Below are 26,885 nucleotides of genomic sequence, written 5' to 3'. Positions count from 1 at the left end.
GATGAGCATTCATGTCTGAGTGAAAGATTCAGCCATGTGCTTCCATGCGTGACACATGCCAGTGTTTGGATGAAATACTTCATGGAGGTCGTTTCTACAGCACGCCTCTCCCCGGACACTCGGATAATTTCTAAGCTCCTCCTCTTACTGAAGAGAAAACATTAGGATTGAAACATCTATTCAATAAATAACGCAGAAATGTAAAAAATAAAATTCTGACTGACTGGAGAACCTGGGGTGAATGGATTGGTCAGAGAAGTTTCCTTTTACAATGGATAACAGTCAATGTGGAGACTCATAGCCTGTCTGAATGCTGAAACTAAGCATTCCTAGCTGAGATGTCAGCACCAGTCCTTCCAGGACTCAGGAACACTGCAAAGGAAGGGGTGGGAAGGATGTAAGAGCCAGAAGATCAGGAGGTGTCAAGGGTCATGTGAGAGGAACGACAAATGGCTTTACAACCCATGGAATGCAGCCCACAGGTTACCACGGCCATATGTGTGAGCCTCGGTGTGGCACAGCCTGGAGAGTTATGTGTCCTGAGGACTTCATGCTGTTACGGAGTTCAGCTCTGCTTGCTGCCCTCACATCCCTCTTAATCTAAGAATTATATGAAAACTCTAAAGGTCTGCACAGGTCTAAGCCAGATTGGTCCCAGGTGGACATGAGTCCCCATCCCTACTTCAGAAGCCATCCCCAACTGATAACTACTCAAAAAGGAAAAACTAGTGTTTTCCAACAGAGTGTCACTGGGTATACAAAGCACACTTCAGGGCACATCCCAGGCCCAGCAGTAGACGGCCAATACAACACGAACTCAAAAGTATTTTGGGAGGATTTTTGTTTCACAATGCTTTGTCTGGACATCTTTCTTTTCTTTTTGTTGTTGTTTTTTTTTTTTTGTTTTTGTTTTTGTTTTTCCGAGACAGGGTTTCTCTGTGTAGCCCTGGCTGTCCTGGCACTCACTTTGTAGACCAGGCTGGCCTCGAACTCAGAAATCCGCCTGCCTCTGCCTCCCGAGTGCTGGGATCAAAGGCGTGCGCCACCACGCCCGGCGACATCTTTCTTTTTTAACCTTACAGATTTTTTTTTTTTTGCTTATATATTATTGTTTCCTGTTTTGTTTTTCTGGGTTTCCTGTGTATCTCTCAGCATCTGTATGTTTCTTGCGCTTTTTCATTTTTTTCTGTTTGTCTTGTCCTATTCTAGATTTTATTTATAATTGTTGTTACTATTGTTAATTTAAATTCCTATTTGTATTCTAATAAGAGAGAGAAAGAGTATGGATTTGGATGGGTAGGGAAGTGAGGAGGGCATGGAGGAGGTGGGAGAGGGGAACTGTAATCAGAATATATTGTATGAAAAAATATATTCAACAAGAGAGAGAGAGAGAGAGAAAGCTGGGCAGTGGTGGCACACACCTTTAATCCCAGCACTTGGGAGGCAGAGGCAGCTGGATTTCTGAGTTCGAGGCCAGCCTGGTCTACAGAGTGAGTTCCAGGATAGCCAGGGCTATACAGAGAAACCCTGTCTCAAGAGAGAGAGAGAGAGAGAGAGAGAGAGAGAGAGAGAGAGAGAGAGAGAGATTCTTCTTTGAATCTACTATGGAAACCCTGTGTGAGAGCAGTCACAGAAGGATATCATGTGCAGAGAGCACCAGACAGGGTGTGGCAGGAACCAGACAGATCCATCTGGAGTGGAGGCAGGGCAGAGCACCCTGCCAGGCCCTATGTCACAGCCGAAGACAGCTATTAGGGGCCTGTGTGGCCACCCAGTGACTGAGTCCAAAGCACGACTTTAAGCTGAGTCTTTGCTACACATCAGGACCCTCCTGAGACCACACCTCTGGGCAGCATGGGACCTGGGACTCCTAGCCTGAAGCTAGTGGGAACATCTGAAAGGTCAGTGCCAGGGCAAGTGGTTATGCCTTGGGCACAGAGATTCAGCTCAGGCTTGGAACAGGAGCTTCTGACTTGGAGAAGCCCATTCTACATCAAGAGTGTAAGCTGTTCAGCAGCTGGTAGAGCCACGTGGCTGCAGACAGCAGCCATGTCAGAGGTAACGGACCCAGCAGCTTGTGTCGACCACTTCTCTAAAGCACTTGATGGTGAGATCTATAAATGTCTAACGTGCTCTCAGACGCTAAGAGAAGGCCAGCAGGACCCACTGTGCCAAGGCCACTGTGTGCAAAGGACAGGTTCTGAGTGGAGCTTTGGTGGCCCTCAGAGGTTGGCAGGTGCATACTCTGGGCCCAGAATTCATCCCTCTAGTCACGCTTAGGAGAGAACTCAGAGCTTAGAAAACATCCTATGGGCTCCAACCTGTTTCCCCGCTCCTAAGTCCAGGACTGCACCAGCTATTGCTCAAGTTTGCCCCCACAGTTTTAGCATTCCTGTGATGTGGCCAGAGGCATCAGAGAATCCTGAGGACAGACAGATTTACACCTGAACCCTTAGGGGAAGGTACTGAAGTGGTGGAGGTACTGAGGTATTGAAGTGGCCAACCTCAGGCAGATCTAAGTCTGGATTTGGCATCTAGTGGGCACAGTGGGCTATGTCACTTCTTGCCCTAAGCAGGTATTACTCAGGGAGCTGAGATGTGTCCCTTCTAAAAAGCCAGGGACTCTTGGCCTCCAGGGTCCTATGTTCTGCCTGGTGAGGTTTCCTTAGGGCTTCCAGGGATACCACTGGACCAATCAGATCCTACATTTGTAGAAACTGGAGCCTTGAGCAAAGTAATAACTTGCGCCAAGCCACACTATCAAATAGACTATCCCACAGCTGGGTTTGGAAAGACAAGCAGGTCCTCTCAGCGTCTTGGTCCTTGGAAGACAGGCTAACAGCCAGACATGCAAAAGTTCTATCAGCAAAGAATCCCCCGTGGTGACTAGAAATGACTTCAGGTCATCTTGGTGAGCTACAGGCTCATGGGTGTGTGGGTCCGGCAGCTGATTCTGATACTCATCGCCTGAGCATCTGCCACGTTACAGAACAGAGAGGCAAGCAATCTGGGCCCAATAAGAACCACAGCGCTGTTTCTTTCTGTCTTCCTCCAGCAAGAATGTTAACCCCAAGACCTTCCATCTTCAGTGAAAGGCAGGGTGTGACTCCTCCCCAGCATGACCCCATCTGTTGGTCAGGACAGAGTCCCAAAGTCACTGTTGCCCTTGGCAAAGATGTGGCCGACTGCTTCTACTTCAGAGGGCCCAGAACCAGAGGGAAGGTCTTAGGCTCCTTTCTCCAGACCAGGCTGGACAGCAAGGTACACCCACCCACCCATCCTGAAAATCAGTCTAGAGACTCCACAAGGTAAGGTCACTAGACAGGCTCTATGCCCAGAGGTGATAGACCATGCTTGAGCACAGAGTGAATACAGAAATGTTTAATGGTTGAACTGTACACTGGCTCTGACATATCCAGGAAGGCAACTTTTCATGTTTCAAAAATAGATTTGATAGAAAGACTTACATCTTCATAAATAGGTAATGTGGAAAATCTCCCCAATGTGCCTGGCACCCTTGGGCTGGCAAGTCTGCCCCTGCCCAAGCCCTGCAGGGGGGAGTTTGGCTAGAGGCCCACTGCTGGCAGTATCCTGGGACAGGGTAACCCATTCAGTGTGAACCAGGGGTTTCAGGTAGATCCCCTCCAGTTGGGGCCTGTGTCCTTGGGGACAGACTTCCACCCAAAGAGACATGAAGCCCCTCCCCTAGTACCTTTAGTGGACAGGACCTCACTCCTGCTGCTACCACCCTGGCCCTACCAGCCCTTCTGTGGGTACTTCCTCCCCAACAGCAACAGCCTCCACCTGTTCTTGCTGTTCAGTAACTCTTCAAACAAGGGAAGAGATTAAACTTCTATTGCCCCAGAGGCCCTAGGCGGCTGTTGGCAGGCAGCCAAGCCTGCCCAGGGGAAGGGAAGCAGCTGGTTTTGTTTCTAGACGAGCATTGCTTGTGTTCTGGTCCTCAAGCCCTGGGCACCTTCTGACAAAGGCCCAAAGGTCGCTCTGAGCACTTTGGTGGGGCAGGTGCCTCAGCAGAGGGCCTGAGCCTTGGCACTACTGTTAGAAGGGACGGTTGCAGCTTCTCCATAGAAGCCAACTTCAGTCCAGGACTCAGGGCCCTCTCAGGCCACAGAATTGGGGGTCAAGGGAAGAATTCATCCTTGCTAGGATGCTGGGGATAGGGCCTGTGGCTGGGGAGGGCCCATCTCCCCTCAAAGATGTGTGCTTTGGGTCACTTGTGGGATTCCGTGCTGTAAGAAGGCAGGTTGGCTGAGAGACCTGGGATAGGGGTCATGTTGGCCACAGACATGACAGTGAGCAGAGAGATGGGCAGGCTGTGGAGACCATGGTTATCCCCACTGGCTGAGGGCCCTGGGCCTGGCCTTCCAGACCTGCACCTGGCAGTGAAACTGGAACCTGGAAAGTGAGACAGTAGGGTGGTTACAGGGCAGGGTTGGGGGAGTGCAGGGCTCAAGGAGACTGGTGTTTGTGCTAAACTCTTAGGGCAGGACTGCTCCTACATAAGGGCACAGGGCACCCAGGGATTGTGAAAGGGAAGTGAGGTTATCTTCCTGTGAATGAAGAAAGAAATAATCTTCCTGGTTGCTGGGTGAGCCAAGGGGCCACCAGTGAAGAAGCTACCTGGCCAAGCAGGGCTGACTGAGTTCTGTTCCACTCCAGGTTAGGGCCTTCTGGCAGTCCTCAACTGTCCTAATGCCACCACTTTAATACAGCCCTCATGGTGTGGTAAGCGCCAACCACAAAGTTATTTCCGTACCTACTGAGCTGTAATTTTGCTAATTATGAATTGTAATGTATCTGTGTTTTCTGGTAGGCAAACTGTGATAGAGTCCTTTGAGCTCACTAAAGAGGTTGAGACCCACAGGTTAAGAAACACCGCCTTATTGGCTTCATGGCTTCCAGTCTTTGGAGGCTCATGGCCCAGGGTGGCAAGTGAGCCCCATCACCAGTCAGTTGCCATCTTGTGAAGGAAAGGGTAGAGCTCTGTTTAGGGCAAAAGGCCTCTGACCTCCCTCATCTAAGCCCTAAGTACATTGGAACCCTAATGTCCTGCTGGGCTCAGCACTGGTATCACTAAAGAGCAAGGCTTGCTGGGTAGTAGTAGGTAGCTATGGCAGGGTCAGTATCTAAACTCAGAGAGACAGACACATCCTAAAGATGGGACTTCCATTTGAACACCTGAACCAAAAACCTGGCAAACTCCCCACCACCCAGCAGGGCCATGAAAGGCTGCCTTCCTGAATGGCTCTGGAGACGTCAACCCCACAGGATCTACTCATGGAATCACAGATGCCAGATGGCTCTGAAGACCATGTGTAGTACAAAGGGCAGGCTCAGTATTGGGTAGTACCCACCCGTGGGTGGAGTCAGGCTCTGCAGGGGCGGGGTCAGGGAAGGAACCAGCTCTCCCTGATAAGAGTTTGAGCCAACTGAAACCAGCAAGCAGGACCCTCTCAACTGCATCGGGCCCAGGAAAGGAAGACAGTCAGCTGTTTCCTGATAGGTGACCCCTGTGAAAAGGTCACTGCCATGCCCCCAAAAGGATCATGACTTACGGGTTAAGAAAGCCTTACGGGCTTCATGGTCCCCAGCCCTTAGAGCCATGCAGCTCTAACCGAGTCCAGCCACAGTGATCCCCACCTGAGAGCACTCAGAGCAGACCCTGATTCCATGCCATTAGTGCCAGGCTCAGCTAGTGCACAGGCTGCCTCCTACCTGAAGGGGACCCCAGTGAGTCTAGCCCTGTTTATCTAGTTCACCACAGTTCTGTCTCCCTGGGCTGCCATGTGGCTGTTGCAAAGCGCCCTGTGGCTAGATCTCCCTAGGAAAGGTGCTGACAGATCAGAATGCTTGAGGTGGGAGGCAAGGGTAGGATGTCAGCAGGAGGAAGATGCAGGGAACAACTCCTTCTGACCCCAGCAGGAAGCACCCGTTAAGGCAGGCAGGTCTCAGGCCAGTGGGCACTCGTCTTTTTTGCTTTGAAACTGTAAGCCAGACCAGGACCACAGGGAACTAGAAGCTCTGGACAGTCGCAGGGATGGCTTCTCCACACGGGTCAAGGCTGGCTTCCATAGGGCCCTCAACCTCAGGGACACCCCAGAAGCTGCTGTTCTGTTGTTTTTGGTGCTGAGGACTGAACTTGGGGCCTGGCGTGTGCTAAGCATGTGTTCTACCCACGAGCTGCCTCTCGAAAGCTGCTCCTTTTTTCTTAAACCTCCACTTTCCTATCTCACCCCTCAACCACACTGAAAGATTAGCTGCTTTTGCAACCTGACTGGCAACATTTTGGGCCTTAAGCCCAGAGACAGTTCCCAGTTGGCCCCTGACCATGACTCTACAACTGGGTCAGTGAAAATGGGATGCTACATGGAAAAGAAAACATCTGAGAGGTCTTGGTAAGGCAACGAGCCAGGCCCAGGGAGCTTGGAGCTCCAAGCTGGCAGTGAGGACAGATGCTGATCCCACCTGATGGGCTCAGGCCTTCCCGGGACAAGGCTCGGCACCAGTCTGTGGATCTAATTGATGTGCTTTTTACACTTTGGTAAGAGGCAGGAGAATGACCTGGAAGAACCTGGGGTACCAGCCACATCCCTGGAGAGCAGCAACCCGCTGCACGTCTGCAGCAGTCAAGGCAGGAGAAGGTCAACACCAGCACGAGGTGGCTGGGCAGCACAGCCAGCCCATTTCCCACCGCAGTCTATGCTGGAGGCTCAGGCTAGTCCTGGAATGTGAAGAACATGGAGGGAGCAGGTGCTGGCTGGTGGGATGGTCCACATCCTGCCTTGGACCGATAGCCTTCTACACAGGATACCCTGCGTAGCATCTCCCTTCCTACGCAGCATCCAGGCCAGGGGTGCAGAATCCCTCTAGAGAAGCCAGTGCCCGGGAGGGCTGACTCTGAAGGGTGGGGCTTGACAGGCTGGAGACAGAGGAGGAGGGGAGGTCAGCACCCACAGCCCCAGCTTTCCACAATGTCCTTGCTGTCCAGCTGGATGTGGTCCGTGTTCTTCTCACTGAACATGGGACCTCCGTGCCTCATGATGAGCTCCGTGGCCACTCTGGTGAAGGCCTCCTCCACATTGCTGGAGTCCTTTGCGGAGGTCTCGATGGCACAGAGGATGTCATAGTGCTCAGCCAGGCTCTGCGCCTCCGCCAACGGGACTTCCCGGAAATCGGCAAGGTCTGACTTGTTCCCTGTGGAGAAAGTCCAAGGAAAACATGGTAGGAGCCACAGGTGCCAGACCTGCACAGTCCTCCCCAGCAAAGCCACACTAAAAGTCCCCAGGCATGACCCCTCCCCCAGCTCCAGGGTAGCACTGCTAGGTGTGGTGACTGACTTAAAATAGTCCTTTTTATTTTAACCTTTTGAAAAAATGTTCTGCACATGGGAGTTTTGCCTGGCAGCCACGAAGACCAGGAGAAGGAATTATATGCCCTGGAAGTGGAGTATAGGTGATCTGGGCCAAAACGTAGGTGCTGCTGGGGAAACTCAGGACATGAGGGAGCGCTCAAAACCACTGAGCCAGCTCGCCAGCCATGACTTTAATCTTTTTTAATCTAGTTTTTGGAGACAGGTATAGCTGTGGCTGACTAGAACACCCTCTGTAGACCTGTCTGGCCTTGAACTCAGAGAAACCTGCTTGCTTCTGCCTCCTGAATGCTAGGATTAAAGGCGAGCACCAGCACACCCGCCACATTTTTTTTAACCATTTGTAACAAGAGTTCGCAGCTGGGCCATGGTGGCATGAACCTTTAATCTCATCACTCAAAGAGGAATAAAGAGGCAGGCGGATCTCTTGAGTTTGAGGCCAACCTGATGGACTGAGCAACTTCCAGGACATCCAAGGTTACACAGAGAAACCTTGTCTTGAAAAAAAAACCTAAAATAAATAAATAGACAGATTCATTAATTAAGAGTTCTCACTAGGTTGCCTAGGCTAGACTTGAGGTTGTTAACTATAGCAATCCTCCTGCCTCTCAGCCTCTTGAGAGCTAAGGCAAGTATAACCACCAAGTCAGGCTGCCTGTATTTTAAAGCTCTTACTTTAAGCTGGCAAGATGGTTCAGTGGGTTGAGGTGCTTGGCTGTTAAGCTAAGTAACCCGATCCAATCCCCAGTACCTACAAGCTGGAAAATAGACTGTAAGTTGTCCTGTGGCCTCCACACATGTGCTTTGGTGTGTGTATGCCCATACATACACCAGATAGATGACTGATAGACAGACAGACAGACAGACAGACAGACAGACAGACAGGTGTAGGTAGGTAGGCAAATAGGCAGACAGGCACATAGACTGATAGATAGATTTTTCTTTTTTTTTTTTTTCTTTTTTTTTAATGTTTAAAACTCATTCTAGGCCAGCAAAATGGCTCAGCAGGTACAGGCACTGTTGCCAAGTCAAGCGATCTGGTTTCAGTTCGCAGGACCCACTTAGTAAATAGGGAGAAACGACTCTAGAAGTTGTTCACTGACTTCTACGCCTGCATTGCGGTGCATCCCTGCATGCTCAGACTACACACAAAATGTAGTTTTAAAATGCAAATAAATAAATGAATAGAGTTCTTACTCTATGGAGTCTCATCTTGTTTTCTTTTTACTGCTTCTTCCCCTCTGCAGCGCTGGGGACGAAACCTATAACCTCTTGCATACTAGCAAATGCTCAACCTCTGAGCAGCAAGCCGGCCACATCGCCTCCTCTGAGCCTGAGAAGTTGCGCTGTCTGCGGACACACCACGCCTTACAGCTAGATGATCTGGTGCACACAGAGACTGCACAGCCAACCCCAGCACCCTTCATGCCTTCCAGCCTCAACCGTGAGTCTAACTTTGAAATTGACAAGGGGAATGAGTATCTGCAAGCTCCTAGTGCAGCTTCCAGCTCCTGTCCTGTCCCAGCTCAGCCCCTCTCTAGGCAGGCTTAGGAAAGAAAAAACGGAAAGGCAGAGATAAGGCTTGCTCCAGGCCCCTCCAGCCTCCATCCCTAGCTCACCAATCAGCAGCTGCACGATGTTGGAACCCGCGTACTTCCTCACATCCTCGATCCAGTGAGGCACTGACAAGAAGGTGCTCCTCTTGCTGATGTCGTACGCGAGGATAGCCCCATTGGCACTTCGGTAGTAGCTCTGGGTGATGGTCCGGAACCGCTCCTGGCCAGCTGTGTCCCAAATCTGTAACTGAAGGGGTTGACCCAACGACACATGTCAAAGGGACAGGAAGGGCAGCCCCACAGACCCATGCCCAGAACAGTGTGTCCGCTAGCCTAAAGGTGGCTCAGAGCAACAGTCCTCTGTCAGCCTTAGAAAGACCCACAGTGGAGAGATGGCTTGGAGGTTCAGAGTGGTTGCTGTGTGATCCCAAGGACCAGAGCTTGGGTCCTAGCTCTCACCTACAAACCAGGCCTCCCACACAGCTGGAACCTCAGCTCTAATGGGGCAGAGACAGGATCACTGAAGCTTGCTGGCTTCTAGCCTAGTGAAGAAAACTTAAGCCCCAGGTTCAGGGAGAGACCCTGCCACAAAGGGAATAGACAGGAAGCAATAGGAGGGTACCCGAGAGAGAGAGACAGAGAGACAGAGAGACTCAGAGATCCAGTATGAAGAAAGAAATAGCATGGGATGGGGGATGGGGACAGGGAGGAACCAGCCTGCCTCACAACTCCTCACGACAAGAGGCAATTCTGCATTGCGTCCTCCATGGACTGGCTCTCCCCTTAACCCTGATTTCAGCTGCAGATGCTGACCACCAGAGTCTGGAGGTAAGGAGTTGGCTCCAAGGCTGCGCTGAGGCTATGCATTTGGGTCTTTTCTCCTGCAAGCTCACTGGGTCCTGGTCGGATAGCTTTGGGCCTGATGAGTCCACAGCTGGTGGTGAGGAAGCTGGACTGGGCAGTGTGCCTGCTGATCCACCTTGGCCAAAGCACAGGGTAAAGGGCCTTTCTCTGCCATTTACTTCTTCATTTAACAAATGTTAATGCCCTATGGTAGGCACCCTGCTGGACTAGGCAATGGGGAGGCAGTGTGCATGTGATGATCTCTGCCAGGGTTAGCTAAAGAACAAATGGCCAAGAAGTCTCCATAGTTGATAAGAGATAGCCACTTTTAAAATCCAAGGAGACCGACAAATCCCAAGCAGAAGAAACATAATGAACTGTAGTGGACCATAGCCAAACTGATGGGGGTGGGGAGGTGGGGGGGGGAGGATGAACAGGAAACAAAAGCAAAATAGCTAAACCTATCCTTCTTCCTGGGTCACGGCAGCAAGGCTTTTGTCCTGGATGGTCACTTCCTTTTTCATTCTAATGAACGCTCAGTCAACACCTCCACAGAGTAGCCCCATCTACTCCCTCAGCCCAATTTCTTTTTCTTTCTTTTTGGACAGTGTTGGCAACTCTGGATCACACACACGCAGGCAATCATTCTATCACCGAGCTATAGTTCCAACTCAGACCCCAAGTAAACACCCTTTGCTACACTTTACAGTCTGACGTAACACAGACTCACAGACACACAGATACAAACACACAGACACACAGATACATAGACACACACAGACTCACAGATACACACACACACACAGAGACACACACACAGACACAAACACACACAGATACACAGACACTCAGACTCACAGATACATAGACACACACAGACACACACACATAGACTCACAGATATACAGACACACGTACAGACACAAACACATAGACTCACAGATACACAGACACCAGACATACACACACATAGACACACACATTATAACTGCCCCACCCCCTTCATGTGAGCCCCATAAAACCAGGCCTATGTCTATCTGGTTTTCTATTCTCAGGCCCTAGCACAGTGCCTAGAATGAGAAGGTGTCCAATACCAATAAAAATTGGAGGACCAGGTGCCGTATCTATCCCAGGAGCCTGGCCTGTAATCAGACTCAAAGCCCCAGTTTCTGACAGCTAACTGCGGATCAATTTGAGTGTTATGAAAGCTGAGAGCCTTTTTTACTGCCAAGATCAGCCTCAAGCTGCCAAGAATACCTACCAGCCTGACACCACCCCAGTCCCTACCACTACATGGAAGCCTGGCAGGGCTTGGTGCTGCACCCTCTTACCTGCCATACCCTGTGTCTCAATCTTTCTCAGCCTGTACCTGACCTTTAGGAGAAATTCTGATTTCTGATATCTAGAGTTGTGTCCATGAGCAACTGTGGGCCAGAGCATTTCTGAGTCCCAGTGAGGTCAAAAACGGACTCCCAGAATACACATGCTTACTTAAAAATAAATAAATAAATAAATAAATAAATAAATAAATAAATAAATAATTGCCTCTCTGCTGCCACTAAGCAAGGTTGGGCGGGTGAGTCTCAGGCCCTTCTTTGGCCCTGTAATGGAAAGACTGGGAATCACCATCCTCAGTGGGGATGGGGCTCCTAATTTCTCTTAAGTCCCACACTTAATGACTCTCAGCCAATGCTGGCCCACAAGTCTCCATGAGCCCCTGATGAAGCAATGCATCTGTATCACCTAGTCCTACCTCAGTATTAGACTCTTCTACCCATCCTCCATCACCTTGGGGCAGCTCTCCCTGACGCTCACGCCCCAGCCCTAAGCAGAAGTAACTCCTGTTCCTGTCTCTCTAACAACTCATGCCATAGAACACATCTATTTACCAAGTATCCATCAAGATGACTTTAGGAGCTAGGCAAGGAACATCAGCCACAGCAACACACACACACACACACAGAGAGAGAGAGAGAGAGAGAAGCAGGGGCTGCAAGCTGCTTTCCAGGGATTCATGGCTCACAGTCCCACTGGGTAAGTCACATGGCTGCAGTAAATCAACCCTGTTTATTAGGTTAAAAACATCCCTGAAAGTTCAGTTCCAAGACCTGTGCCCTGTCCTGTCCCTCCCAATGGGAAGGGAGCCTGTCCTGAGTAAGTAGACAGTGGAAAGTTCCAGAGAAGAGAACCTTGGAAAAGTTAGTTCTCAGGGCAAAAATTGAGATGGTCAGGCTGACCCAAATACGAGTTCCTGAGCTATTTTTTATGATGTCTTGGGACGTGAGTCAAACCAGGAGGTAGTGTCTGAAGGCTCCTCCTCCAACCAGCCTCCTCTGCTGTGCTGTCCTCTAGGGAGGAGCTTAACTGCAGGTTCTCCAATGCTGCAAAAGCCCCATTGTGTTATACTAACTGTCAAAAGGCAAGAATCATTCCAAGGGAAGTGCAGCAGGTGGGCAAGTTCAGCCTGCTGTTTGGCATCCTGCTTTGGAAAAAGAGGTGAGTAGGTGATGGGAGTTCCCCTGGGGCTGGCATGGCAGCCTCACAGCAAGTCAGGGACCTGTTGCTCCAGCTTCAGTAGCCAAAGGCTTACGTCTCCAGGTCCTGAGGCTAGAGGTTCACTGCTCTGGGTTTTAATTAGAAGCCACTGTAACCCTCATCTCCCACAGCTTGCTTCACACTCCTTAATGAAATTCAATATCTGGAGCGTTAGCTCCTACAGTGGTGGGTGTCACAGCTCTCGGGCCTAATGTGTCTAGGACCCCTGGCCCCTTAAGACCTGGCAGCTCCTCAGAAATCTTCAAGCAACTGAAGCTAGCAGTTTCTCATCCCTGGTTGGTTCTTCAAAGCCTTCTATCTCTCTTCGACATCTCCATTCCCACATTTCTAACCTGGTGTTCTCAGCAACCCTTCAGCCACCCTCTTACTGCTCCTGCTGTCACTGCTACCATAGCTTTGGATTCCACCCTCACCTCTTCATGTCACCATCTCATTCTACTTTACTAATGATAAGGACCAAAAGACAGTAAGAAAAGCGCCATCAGGAGAAGCCTTACATTTGAGCTAATGCTGCAACCCCAGGGTTCAGTACAAGAGAGTGTCCTGCAGCTGAGTGTAAAGTGAACTGAACTGACTTCTTATATACCCAGAAAGACACTGTGCCAAGGATATCTGCACCATCGCCGTGTTGGTGTGGTCCTTCAAACAAATCAAGGGCCATGTGTGCCTCAATCACAGGTCTTCTGCGGAGCTGCCAGTGGCATGTTCCCCCTTCTGTCTGTCCTGTGTGGAAATGGCTGCTAGAGTTCACCACGCTTGTGGTGGCAAAAGTCTAGTGCAAGCTGTTTGAAGCAGTCAAGACGGGGGTGATGGCCTTGGAGTAGGAAGTCTGCTAGAGCAGTCAACAGCTTTGGCTGCTGTATGGCTTCCTCAAGAAATCCATGAGGCCAATCAGAGCCAGCTACATGACTGATAATCCTCCACTTAGGCAGACAGGGTACCAGGCAAAGTTTAATAGCTATCAAATCATGTTGGCCCCTGTAGTGCTTCGAATAGGTTTGGCCTCCATATGCTCATGTGTTTGAATGCCTGGCCTATAGGGAGTGGCACTACTAGGAGCTAGGGCCTTGTTGGAGTATGTGTGGTCTTGTTGGGGGAAGTATGTCACTGTAGGGCTGGGATTTGAGGTCTCCTATGTTCAAGCTACACCCAGTGTGGAACACAGTCTCTTTCTACTGCCTGTGGATTAAAATGTAGAACCCTCGGCTCCTTCTCCATCACCATGTTGACCTGTATGCTGCCATGTTTCCCGCCATGACAGTAATAGACTAAACCTTTGAAGCTGTAAGCCAGCTCCGATTAAATGTTATCTTTTGTAAGAGTTGTTGTGGTCACAATGTCTCTTCACAGCAATAGAACCGCTAACTAAGACAGCCCCCAAATCTAAACTTATTTAAAGGAAAAATAAACATTATAAAAGGGTATCAATCATTATCACGATAGTTCACTGGCTGTATTTAACAGTACTTAACTCTAACCCAGTGCCCAGAGGAAAGTCTTGATCTGACAAAGAACAAGGGCAGAAAAAAAAAGTAAGAACTCATTGACCTGAGGACATCGGTGAGGCAGACAAGCAGGGGTTGAGAGGAGCCAGTATCAGAGAGATATGGACATCATGTGTACCCAGAATTCCTCCCAGGCCCTCAACGTGGTTTATCAAGGCACAACATCAGGAAGACTTCAGTCCCTTGCAGCGATGTGGCTCCTACATGGGAGTTCGGGGCAATGCCAGGAAGCATGTGACAAAGGGCAGCTATGCCAGCCTTCCCCAGGTTTCCTTATCACACTCTGGGCAGTGTCAGCTCATCTCACAGCCACAATAAGAGATCAGGCCCATAATGCCTTGCATCCAGACAAGCAGAACTCAGCAGAGGGCCTAGAGCTGTCAGCATTTCCGATCTGTCACCTATCATTGTCACTGTAGGATCAATCTTTTTTGTTTCTTGGGTTGTTTTTTCCAGACTGGCCTCAAACCCTCTATGTAGCCAAAAGTAACCTTGAACTTCTGAGCCTTCTGTCTCCATTTTCTCTCAGTCTCAGGATTACAGGCATGTGCCATCATTCCTAATTATTCGGTGCAGGGGACAGAACCATGGCTTCCTGCATTGCAGCATGTCCAGCCACAAGATTACTCCTTCCATCTTCAGTGTCACAGGAGTTGTATTCCCAGTCTGCAGCCCTAGCCCCTCACTGTGTGCAAGGCAAGGAAAGTTTTTTCAGTAAATCTCTTCAGTGAGTTACATCTCCCACAAGCATCAAACCCTTGCCTGAATGTCTGTGAGGCGAACAAGTCCCTGCCTTCTTCCCTTCCTGGAAGCTCCGACCACCCACCCACCACTAGCCATGGGGCCATAGCACCAAGAACCTGGAACACAGGATCCTTGGGCACCTGGCCCAGTTCAGATGGGCACCACCGAACCAGGACGACACCCAATAGAAGGGGCTGTCAGTTCCTCGTGAGACTGTGCCTATCAGAAGAGCTTGCTGTGGCAAGAATGGCATTTTTAAAGTGAAAGCCATGAGTTCTGCCCTCATTGGCCCTCAGGGTCTCCACAGGTAAGTCTCTAAACTCAAGCTCTCTCTATTACCAGGTAAGGTGATGTTTGTTTGTTTGTTTGTTTTAAATGGTGGGTGTGAAGTAAGATGGGACTATGTGCACACTAAACAAGTTGCTCTACCCCAAGCTGCATCCTCTGTCTCCTGGGCCTTCTTATTTTTCCTGACACCCTCAGTCCAATGCACCACATCACAGGCTCAACTCTTCCCACCTCTTCGCCACCCTCCCTGTGCCCTGCCACTCTGGTACTAAGAAAGTGACACCAGCTTGGGATCTTAGCTTGGCCTTGGGTCCTTCGGCTCTCCTCCATATCAACCTCAGAACGCAGTGCCCGGCTGTCTTCCAGGCCTCCCAGAAAAAGCTGACCACTTTGTTTCCTGCTGCCCTCAGAAAACAGTGGACACGATGCCTGCAGGATCACGCTGGCCTGGAGCAATCCATGGCCTCATCTCTCCCTACCCTCAAGCTGTATCCACGCCTTTCGGCATGTTTCTATGGTCTGGCATGCATACAGCCATGGCATCTGAACCCCCTTTGTCCCCCCTCTTTAGGAATGAATACTCCTCCATTTTCCAATGCCTCCCTCAACTCTCCTGTCTCCATAGCCCTGGACAAGGAGGACTGCTGCTTCCTCTGGGCTTGTCCAAGCTCGCGACATACATCCCCATGTGTCCGCAGCAGCTATAGCCACCACAGGGCCCTGCACTATAGTAGCTATCTTCACTATCAACACTCTGTCCTGCTATGGCCCTGTTGGCACCAAGTGTGTCCACTGTCTGGCTCAGCATTCTAGACACTACAGTGACAGAATTAAGTACCAGGTGCTGTCTGAGATGGGGCCTGAAGGAAAGAGACCATCTCTGCTGTACCTTTGGCAAACAAGTCCTGCCTCAGTTGCTCAGAATGGGCTGACTGCTCTCAACACCCCTTCTTCCCTTCCTGGAAACTTGGACCAACCACCTACAACCAGCTATGGGGTCACAGCACCAAGGGGAGAACTGGAACACAGCATCCCTCCCAGGTGCCTGGCCCAGTTCAGCTGAGCATCACGGAACCAGCACTCCCAAGAGAGTTGCCCTCTTCGGGACTTGGACCACTGACTGAGAGAAGGCAGGTAGGTACTAATGGAACCAGGACCAAACCATGAGCCAGTCAATTCAGAGCTGCAGTCCAAGCCTCTAGTCAACAAGCACAAGAATCCACAGAACACCAGCTAGGTCCCGCGCAGCTTCCCCAGAGCTCTTCTTACGTCAACCACCTACTGCCCCATCAACAGCCTGAAACCTTGGAAAGGTTTCTTTCCCTTCAGAGCTTGGAGTGAAACCTTGGGCCATGAACAGGCTAAGCACAGACTCTAATAAGCAAGCTACCCCAAAGGCCATGGCTCTCAGCATTGCCAGGAAGCAGTCGGAACTACAGAGTTAGGAGTTTACCCTGGCACTTCAGGAATAAAATTATTTTTCTGTGTGATTTCTTCTATGTATTTCACAGAAATTTTCAGGTACTTCCTCCAATTTTTTTTCTACATATTTCAACTAAAAACAGAGCAGATATTAACAAGTCATAGTTACCAAACTGATATTTATTCTGACCACTGTAACTAATGGCGGGGGAGTGGGGAGTGGGGTGGGGTCATGAAATTAGTATCCCTAAGTGAGGAGGGAATCCGTTTCTCATTGAAACTATACAAAGAGTGTTTCTAACTTTAAAACCTACTGTGCTGGAAATTCAGGTCAGTGGTAGACTTCTTGTGTTCTGTAGCATGGGCCCTACACTCAATTCCCAGCACTGCAGAGTTTAGTTTTCAAAAAAAGTAATTTGGGAGCTGGCAGAAGAGCTTATGTTAGGCCTTGTATCCTCAGCACCAAAATCTCACCCAGTTTCTACACCCCCTCGGCCATACCAATGGCAATCAAGCAGTTAGCTAACATGCAATGACAAGCATTCTTTCAGGAGTCAGTTTAGCAGCCTCATAGACAGCAAGCTGCCCCCCAGGGTCTGCCCTCCCTTATGCTGTTACAGTCTGAGTATTAGGTATCCCCAAGGCCCATGTGTTAATTGGCTGGTGACTGGCTTGTGGCACTAATGGTAGGCAAAAGAATTTTAGAAAGTGAAAGTGGAACTTGGTAGAAGGAAGTTGGATCACTGGACACATCACACACACACACACACCCACACACCCACACACTGGTCTTTTGCCTGCACGTATATATGAGTATATCAGATCCCATGGAAGAGGACTTATAGTAGTGAGCTTCCATGTGGTTGCTGGGAATTGAACCCAAGTCCTCTGGGAGAGCAGCCAGTGCTCTTAATGAGCCATCTCTCCAACGCTGAGGACATGAACTTGAGATCTCTCTGTCTCTGTCTCTGTCTCTGTCTCTGTCTCTCTCTCTCTCTCTCTCTCTCTCTCTCGCCTTCCTTAGATACATGCTCCCATGATGCATTTGGGTTACCAGCACAAAGCAGCCAAGGAAATCACCTAAGAGCCTCTGAAAGTATCACCTAAAGTAAGCCATTCTTCCTCTGATTGATTGGTTTTTAGGTATTCTGTTACAGTGATAAAAAGCTAACCCATGCCTGTGGGCTGGAGTCAAAACTGGTAGGTCTCTCAAGTCAAGATTTACTTAGTCCCCTTAAAAAGCTGCCACTTCAAAAATCAAAATGGGCTGGGCAGTGGTGGTGCATGCCTTTAATCCCAGCACTTGGGAGGCAGAGGCAGGCAGATTTCTGAGTTCGAGGCCAGCCTGGTGGACAGAGTGAGTTCCAGGACAGCCAGGGTTATACAGAGAAACCCTGTCTTGGAAAAAAAAATCAAAATGGGCCAGAGTGGCCCAGTGTTAAGAGCACTGGCTGCTCTTTCAGAGGACCAGGTTCAATTGCCACCACACACAAGGCTGCTCCTAATTGTCTGTAACTCCAGTTTCAGGAATATCACACCTGCTTCTGGTTTCTGCAGACACAGACGTACATATGACACACATACATGAGGGTCAACATTTACACATAAAACAAGATAAATATTTTTAAATGTAAAAAGAGCCAAGTATGGTGGAGTATACCTTTCATCCTAGAACTGAATAGACAGAGGCAGGTGGGTCTCTGTGAGTTCAAGGCCAGCCTGGTCTACACAGCAAATTCCAAGACAGCCATTGTAACATAGAAAAGAAACCCTATCTCAAAAAATAAATAAATAAAAATAAAGGAGAAAGAAAAGAGATGAGACACATTTAGTAAATGCCTGTCATGGCCCACTACATGTCAGAATTGTCTTCAAGGTCTGGGTGTGCCCTCTAACCTAAAGTGAACCACCTGGCTATTTTTTACTTTTTACAGTGTAGGGAATGGCACACAGGGCAGGTTTACTGGGCGGTAAAGACTCTAGCAATGAGCTATAACCCCGGAACTGGCTGTATTTGTTTGGTGGGTTGTTTAGTTTCTTGGTGGGTTGTTTAGTTTCTTGTTTTATTTTTTATTACATTTTATTTATTTTTGTGTGCAGGAAAGTTAGGGGAGAACTTTGGGGGTGAGTTCTTTCCTCCCACCATGTGGGTCAAGCTCAGGTCATTAGGCATGGTAGCAAGCACCTCTAACCACTGAGTCATCTCACAGACTCCCATTGGTTGCTTTTTGAGACAGGCTTTGAACATACAACCCTCTTGCCCGAAGCTTATGAGTAGCTGAAATTACAGGCTTGTGAAATCAGACCTGATGAGCATCAGTTCTTAGGTTTTTACGTGTGTTCATGATCAGCGATGCCATCCCAAATACAGAATGTTAAACCAGCTACAGTGACCCATGCCTTTAATCCTAGCTACTTAGGGGCTGAAGCAGAACAATCCCTTGAGCCCAGGAGTACCAGGCCAAGCTAGTAACATAGATCCTATCTCAAAATCAAGCTGGGCATGGTGATACAAGCCTTTAATCCTAGCATTCTTTAGGCAGAAGCAGGCTGATCTCTTATACTGCCAGTGCCAGGCCAACCAGGGCTACATAATAAGACCCTGTCTTCAAATAAATACATGAATGAATGAATGAATAAATACACAGAGAGAGAGAGAGAGAGAGAGAGAGAGAGAGAGAGAGAGAGAGAAAGAGACAGATAGACAGACAGAGACACAGAGACAGAGAGAGCAAAAACATACAGGTGTGACTAAAGGTTAGCCACCTGACTGAATTTTTGACATCACAGCTTAGAACTTAAGTGTTTTGATGGGTGCTGTTCCTTTCAGAGAGGGCTCCTTGAACGGTAGTTCTGAATGTTCAATCAGCCACAACACTCTACATCCAGAGTCTTTTTTGAAACCCTGTATTTTCCTCTTTTGGCAGGTCTTCAGGGGTGGATCTGGTGATACAGACAGGGAGCAGGCCACTAGGGCTTCCATTGTGTCTGTAGTCAACTCTGGTTCACATGAAGCCTGAGGCCAACAAGGTGGCTCACATCAGCATAGGAAGGCTGAGACAGGAGGAACACTATCCTGCCTAGCACTGCAGGATCCTGGGTTCAGTCTCCAGTACCAAATGTCAAACAGCACACTGAGAACTGGCTTCCCCTTTTTCCAGCCAGGAAGAGGAGGGCTCTGAAACAAAGTGATATAATGAAGGGTAGAAGAGGCAGAGTGTGGGCAAGCTCCTAATCCCTCCTCTCTTAAGACAGGAGGGCTGTCCCAAAGACGAAGCTACCCTTAGCTGTCCAGCAAGTACAGGCCAGCCAGGGTTACATAACAAGACCCCGTCTCATCCAATGACAACAAAGAAGATATTAAACGGGATTTACAAAGCTATTAACGACAAAAGGTCCTTCCTCGTGAACTTACAGCCAGCTACAGGTTCCTTATCTAGCAGGATTTGGTTGGTTTTCTATTGCAATGTGAATAAAGCATTTTGTATTCAAACATTTTAGTCTCCAAGGCAAGTTTTCTCTTACCCACAGTGACCATTTTCAACACTGCCCAATTCAACTGAACAGCATTTGTTTATAATAAGCACCTGGTGTTACAATGTTGAAACAATACTGCTTATCAAAATGTACAACGCAAGTGATCTATGATAACCAGATTTTATTTCTATTTTTTTAATTTTTAAATAACATTTATTTGGGAGAGGGATGCACGTGTGTGCCACAGTCATGTGGAGGTCAGAGGACAATGTTTGGGAGTTGATTCTCTCCTATCGTGTGGGTCCCAGGAATTGAACTCAGGTTGTCAGGCTTAGCAGCAAGCCCCTTTACCCACTGAGCCACCTCACTGGCCCTTTGACCAGATTTTACACTGCTCCCACCTCCCTCACTTGTTGCTCTTATGCGTTTGCTGCCAGTGATGGAGGGTCTAACAGTACAAGGACAGAAAAGCTCCCGACTAGGAGCCAAAAGGCTAGGCTCCCATTCTAGACATCTGCATCCGGACTAGCTCTCCTTCCCTTGTACAGTGGAGACAGACAGACAGACAGACACACACACACACACACACACACACACACGAGTAGAGCAACGATCAGATGGAGCACTTCATGACAGGATAAGGTGCACACACACAAGTGCTGCCCCTCCTGCTACTGACCTTTAAACATGTCTCATGCCCAAGTGCACAAAGAAACCTCACAGGAGCCAGATGTGGCAGCTGACACCCAAAATACCAGCACTTGGGAGGTGAAAGCAGAGGCTCACAAGTTCAAGGTCACTCTAGGCTACAGAGTAAAACTTTTATCAAAATAATAATAATAATAATAATAAAAGTGGGGGGAGGGAAAGAGACCAGAGGGACCAGAGGGAGGCAGGTCAGTAACAAGCTGAGAGGCCACCCTTCCTGATTCTGTGAGATACTTCCTCTCTTAGACATGTACATAGCATCACTTCCCATTGCGCTGACAATCCACTAGGGTGAAGTCTGTGAGGGGAACTTAGAGAATGGTGAGTTAGAAGAGGAGTCATCATATGCCCAAGATAATATGTGCTTGCTTCTACAGCCTGCCCATTCTCTCTCATCCTCCTCTCTTCTCTTCTTCCTCTCTCTCTCTCCCCTCCCCGCCCCCCTCTCTCTCTCACACACACACAAGCGCTGCGTGAGGACAGTAAGAACCCTCAGGAGGCAAGGTTTAGTTTACAGTGAGGATGGTGGCCATTGGTATCAAGAACAGATTTCTTCATAAAATCACTGTGACCTAGAACGTCTCTTATCTAACAGTCCTTCTGCTATTTCTGAGCAGAACCGAAAAAGTCAAATTGATTTTATCTGAATAGGAAATGCAGACACAAAACCAGATCCTAGACTGGAAAAACTGGGAAGGCAAACAAAAACTTCTGGGTTGGGAGTGTATCTCAGTGGGGCGCACTTGTCTAGAGTGCATGGGGACGCTGGGTTCCATCAGCAACACTGATACACAGACAGACAGACAGACAGACACAGACACACACACGTTTCCTTTTTCCTTTTAAACCTTCCCTATCCCTACTTGGGAAGTAACAGGAGGAGCCATGAAAACAAAGAACACTCTAGAGGCGGAGAACAGCCTGAGTCAAGGACAATGAGCTGGAAGCCCTGGTCCTAAGTGCGCCGGTATCTCCACCAAGTGGCCAGGCGGCCTGAGGGAGCCATGTAAAGGGATGAAATCCTAACCAGGCTCCTTATACCCGGGCCTGAGTGCCTAGTGATCTGCACAGGCAACTTTATATAACAGGCCTTTGTGCCCACAGAGAGGAAGTGAGCAGCAGCAGGAAGGCACTCCAGGCTTACAGCTGAGCTTTCCTGGGGGGCAGTACCTGGGGAATGGTGAGGAGGAGAAGCAAGCTGGCTATCCCTACTCATCCAGAGAGAAGACAGAAGCAACGATAAGCAAGCCCTCTTATTTGTTTGCATCATAAATTTTGGCTTTACTTACAATATACTTGGGGGATTAAAAAAAAGTGGGCAGTACTAATTGGTTTTTGCTTCTTGGGCTTGGGGTAGCTTGGGAGGAATAAAGGAGTAAGGACAACTTCCCTGTGTGTCTCTTATTAAGTCTTTGAATTTCTGTAATCTGAACTATATGATTAGATCATCTATTTAAAAAGAAAAAATCTAGGAAGGAGCAGCAAGATGGCTCAGGGAATAAAGGGGCTTGCTACGAAGCCTGGCAACTTGAGTTCCAGCCAAAGGACCCACACTGTGGAAGGAAAGAAGATTGTCCTGTTACCCCCACAAGCCTGCTGACACACAAGTGCATGCACGTGTGTGCATGTACACACATACACACAATAATAATCGTAATAATACATTTAAAAAGCCAGGAAAAATTTAAATGTTTTTAAACGTGTTCACAGTTTTTCAACACCCTTCACAAGTAGGTGAGTGGTCACTAGTCCCATTTCAGAGAGGAAGAGGCCTGAGGCTACCAGAAAAGACTCCAACAGCAGAGACAGAAAGGAGACCCACGCCTTCAGACTCTCCAACCAGAGAGATGAACAGCATTCAGATCCATGTGCTATGTCCAGTCCTCAGACCTAAAACAAATGCTGCAGCCACCTCAAATGACCATTTAAAAAGGCCTGTGAACTTCCACAGCAGCTTCTGAGAACTGAGTGGGCTATGTTTTTAAAAATATATCCTGTGCCTGTATGTGATGTGTGTCTATATATGATGTGTGTCACTAGTGCATGCTCACACCCTGGTGCACACATGCCATGGCACATATGTGGAGGTCAGTGGTCAACTTTCAGGAGTCTGTTCTCACCTTAGACCCTGGGTTCAGGCAGCCAGGGCTTTTACTTGCTGAGTCATCTGACCAGCCTGAATGGCCCTATCTCAATGTTCCTATTAGCTGATAAACACCCTGAAATATTCTGGTGCCAGCTCTTATTGAAAATATTTATAAGATTCCTAGGTATAAAAATTGGTTGTAGTGATAGATGTCTGAAGCCCCAGCATGTGGGAAGTAGAGGCAAAGGGATCAGGATCACAAGTTCAAGAGCGTCCTCGGCTACATTGTGAGTTTGAGGCCAGCCCTAGGGAGAGAGACAGACACTCAGACAGACAGAGACAGAGACAGAGACAGAGAGAGAAAGAGAGAGAGAGAAAACAAAACAAGCCAGCCCAAGTGCATGCTCAGCTCTCAGTGAGACAATAGTTTGATTGGGTTCATCAGCCTTCAGAACTTTGGAACGACCTTTCCCGGCACAGAGGGAATCAGAAAGTAAGCACTGTACCCAGAAGGCAGCCAAATCCAGAGTTCAGATCCTGATTTTGCCCCTGACTTACAGGAGACCTCAGGTGAACCAGTTACTTCACTTTCCTTGGCTTCAGCGTCTCCTCTATAAATATTAACCAGTAAGCAAGCATATAGTGAACATATGTGTCTGATGCTGGCCAAAGGGATCTGTGTCTTTAAGGGGCTTATCTCCAACAGGAAGAGACAAATAATCCAGGTCATTTCAAGTCCAGGTAAGTCCTATAAACACACAGACAAAAGGGAAAAAAAGACCTGGGAGGTCAGGGGAGGACTCTGGGAAAGCAGTATTCACGCTAGAACCCGAATAATAAAATAGCCACACAAGGATCTAAGGGACATAGGGATCTATGACAAGAGGAAATAGATGCAAAGGCCATCCAATCCTGGACTATTTAAAGAAGGGAGCTATACAGGTTAGAAAATAGGGTTGAGGAGATATACAGGCCCATCTCTTCAAGTAGAATATAGCACAATAGTTGTAATGGGAAGTAACTATAGGAAAAAAAAGAACTTGACTAAATTTGTTATTCTCAGCTTTCCACTATAGCAGAACTCTCTATACAAACAAGTAAGATTGAAACACAGAAGTGAATAAGATAGTTTTTCTCTGACAACTGAAACCCAGAAGTACATAAGATAGTTCTGCTCTGACAACTGGAACACAGAACTGAATAAGGTGGTTTTGCTCTGACCGATGGGGAAGCAGAGCCTTCCCAACTCACTCCTGGGAACTTCCAACAGCAGAGCTAGCACAGACCCTTCCAAGGCCCAGATCAGGTGGGAGACAGGGTTCCTGTGGAGCTTATGCAAAGAGCCCTAAGTTCAACCCTCAGCACCACTAACAATGGCCTCCAGCCCGTAGAACACACCATTAAACAGCTGACTCACAACTGCTTAGAGAAAGGACAAGCAACAGAGCTTTGAGGTATTACCACACAGACGCAGCTCTGCTGCTCCCAGGCCCTCGAGGCTGCCTCCTGAGAGGAAAAGCTGCAGTGACCATCAGGAAGGGAACTAACTAGCTGCACTGTAGTGTATGTAGTGTATTGCATAACCTAAGTTCAAGTGCACAGTCCATCCAGGGCTGCACTAGGTGACAGGTTATCTCTACAGGTAAACAGGAATACTGCACCGTCCCTGACCAGTCAGCACAGGGATCCAGCACAGGGATGCTGGGCACAGGCCAACAGTTTTTCAAAAGGGACTCATAGTCCTTATGTTTCTGTTTTCACACTGCGCTTTGAATGCTGACTACTGGCATTATCGGAAGGCACCAACTTGACCACAGACATACTCCACCCATGGCAGCCCTTCCCTGGCCACCTGCTCCAAAGGAATGGTCCAGAACAGCTAAACCTGCCTGCCTGCTCTTGGACCTTTTCCACCTCAAGGAAACCAAAATACACTGAAACCAAGACACCCAAAAGACCGTTTAAAACGTTGCAAGCAAATCTCTAGAGGCACAGTGGTCATAAAAACAATGATTGTTGACTTGCTTTTTTTTTTTTTTTTCCTACACTATGGGACAGGAGAGAGGCAACACCCAGAAATTATCCCAACTTTATAGAAACAAAGAACTAAGTATCCTAGCCAAGGGCAACAGAGAACAGGCTTACAGCCACCCAAATGAGCAGTGAGCCACACCAGCAACAGGGTCAAAAGACTCCCATCCTCGGGCTTCACATCTGAAAACACAAGACAGCCCCCACCCAGTTCTCTTCAAAGCTGTCTTGAAGATCCTTGTGAACCAGAAACCGTGAAAAACGGCAAAGGATTTCTGCAGGGTGGAAATGAGGAAAGTTACTAAGAGCCTCTGTGCACAAGAACAGTGCTGTGTCCTGTCCAGGATGCTACCTTTTTTTTAGGGAGGACAGACACCTAGGTTAAGAAACTTGATTTCATTCATCACAAATATTATTTATCAAATCATTGCCAGGACATTGTGACAACCACATCCTGCTGTTTCTGCTGGGGTCATTGCCAAAGTTTGGTTCTCTCCCCCACCTTCCGGTATCTGTGATGAAGTTTTCGGTTTCTATCAACCCTTAGTCGGGGAGGCCCCCCACCCCCACCCCAACCCCGCGCTGGCCCTGGTGGAGTCGAGTTCCACCACCAGGTCCGTAAAAGAGACCGCGGGGAGGCGTGGCCAGGGAGGAAATTCTGACAAAAACTTTTGGACCTCCGGTCCTAGCAGCCACTACTTCCTGGTCCCTCCCGGTCACGGGGATGTCGTTATTTGGCTGAGTGCTCCCCAGAGGGCCGCGCAGGGAAGGGTCTGTCCCGGCATGCGTGGCGCTCACGGAACGGCCCGCAGGTTGCCTTCCACCGCAAGTTGTTTCGAAGGAGTCCCCAGGCTGCGAGACGGGGGGCGGGAGTGGGGTGCAGGCTTCCTCCTCCACGCTCTGGCCGCCCACTGTCACCACTCCCAGAGCCCAAGGCGGTGCTTTCGGACCTGAACCCAGCGCGGACATCAAGGCCCAAGCCCGTTCTGAAAGAAGGGGAAGCCGAAGGACTGGCCGCGAACCGCCCGCCGGGAGCAAAGCAGCGGGCCGCGCCGCCTCCCACCTTGACCCGCTTGCCCTGGATCTCCAGCGTCTTCATGGTGAAGTCGACACCGATGGTGCTGCCCTGACGCGCCGAGAAGGCGCCGGTCTTGAAGCGCTGCACCACGCACGTCTTGCCCACGCTCGCGTCGCCCACTAACACCAGCTTGAACAGGAAATCGTAGTGTTCGTCCTGATCTCCCGGGCCAGGGCCCGCCATGGCTCCGCGGGAGTCCTGGGACGCAAGGGCCCGGCTTGGGCTAACGACAGCCGCGGGCCGAGGTCCGTGTGCCCTAGCCGGCCCGCCGCCGGGCTACGTGGAGTGGCGGCGGCACCTGAACGAGCTGCGCTGCGGACCGATCGACGGCCCCGCCCCGCCCCGCCCCGCTCCGGAGCCCCGAGGACTCGGCTCCGCCCGGGAGCGCACCGCCCGGCCCTCCGCAGCTCTCTGCCAGCCGTCGGTGCCGTGCCGGCCCACGGCTACCTCAGGCCCGCTCGTGCGCCGCCTTCAGGGCGGGGCGAGCCTCCCTGATCCCCAGCACCGCCCATCTCCCGCCACTCCGCCTCCGGGTCCCGCCCCCAGGACCGCCCAGTCTCCCCCTCCCATAACCAATGCCTCCTAGCCTGTCAGTACAGTCCCGACACCCCAGCACTCCCTCTAAGCTTCTCACCTCCCCGATCCTTCTCCGAGCACCGCCCGCACCCCACCACGGCCAAAGCCTCTGACCCTTCTCTCAACACAACCCCAATCCCGCCTTCAGCACTGTTCTTTCTCACTTCTCAGTACTTCACTAACCCGGACTTAAGCCGGGTGCGGATCCGCTGTCAACACCGCCTTGATCTTCTATTTGGTCCTGACCCCGCCCTTAACATCTCTTACCCCGCCCTAATCCTCCAGAGCCTCTTGGCTTGGACCTCGCCTTAGGCACTGCATCCAAGACGGAAATCCACCCGCACCTTTTCGTAGCCCTGGAGCTAACTCCTCCCTAACGCCTCTCAGCTGCAGCTCTCCTCCCCTCTTCAACTCCGCTTCGGTCCGCTGCGCGCCCATAGCAGGCTTTGGCCTCTACTAGGTCAACAACTCGTTATCATAGCCAGTTCATCATTCCCTAACCTCATGCCCTCCTCAGCCGGGCCCCACGTCCACCCCTCACTGCCATGCCTCCGTCCCTCGCCTGGCCTGCACCCAGTGGGGAACAGACAAGAGGCCTCGATAAGGGTCATTTTGGGGCAGGGGA

At 49.7% G+C, this 26,885-nt stretch overlaps 1 protein-coding gene across 2 annotated transcripts; it reads right to left on the bottom strand.

The window, feature by feature from the left end:
- Positions 1–3,366: 3,366 nt before the first annotated feature.
- Positions 3,367–26,067, bottom strand: Rab43 (RAB43, member RAS oncogene family). 2 transcript variants are annotated; one of them, XM_021164034.2, is made up of 3 exons: positions 25,670–26,067; positions 9,010–9,193; positions 3,367–7,215 (listed from the first exon to the last, which is right to left on the bottom strand). In XM_021164034.2, the coding sequence occupies exons 1-3, from the start codon at positions 25,865–25,867 to the stop codon at positions 6,965–6,967; spliced, it is 633 nt and encodes a 210-aa protein (XP_021019693.1). In that variant the 5' UTR covers positions 25,868–26,067; the 3' UTR covers positions 3,367–6,964. The 2 variants fall into 2 exon arrangements, with proteins under 2 accessions (XP_021019693.1, XP_029334273.1); XM_029478413.2 differs by lacking the exon at positions 25,670–26,067 and adding an exon at positions 24,037–25,079.
- Positions 26,068–26,885: the final 818 nt, after the last annotated feature.

The sequence above is a fragment of the Mus caroli genome, unplaced genomic scaffold, assembly GCF_978045245.1.
Source record: "Mus caroli unplaced genomic scaffold, Mus_caroli_1 scaffold_7, whole genome shotgun sequence".
Taxonomy (NCBI): domain Eukaryota; kingdom Metazoa; phylum Chordata; class Mammalia; order Rodentia; family Muridae; genus Mus; species Mus caroli.
Note: the sequence above shows the minus strand (reverse complement) of the source record. Positions and strands in the feature narration are given on the sequence as shown.

Bases quoted from the DNA above. Each gene is read 5' to 3' on its own strand.
- Rab43 (XM_021164034.2), bottom strand. From the start codon at position 25,867: ATGGCGGGCCCTGGCCCGGGAGATCAGGACGAACACTACGATTTCCTG. The intron at 9,194-25,669 runs GTGGGAGGCGGC...CAACCCCTTCAG, and splicing joins TCCAGGGCAAGCGGGTCAAG to TTACAGATTTGGGACACAGC. The intron at 7,216-9,009 runs GTGAGCTAGGGA...CTTTCTCCACAG, and splicing joins CATCGTGCAGCTGCTGATTG to GGAACAAGTCAGACCTTGCC.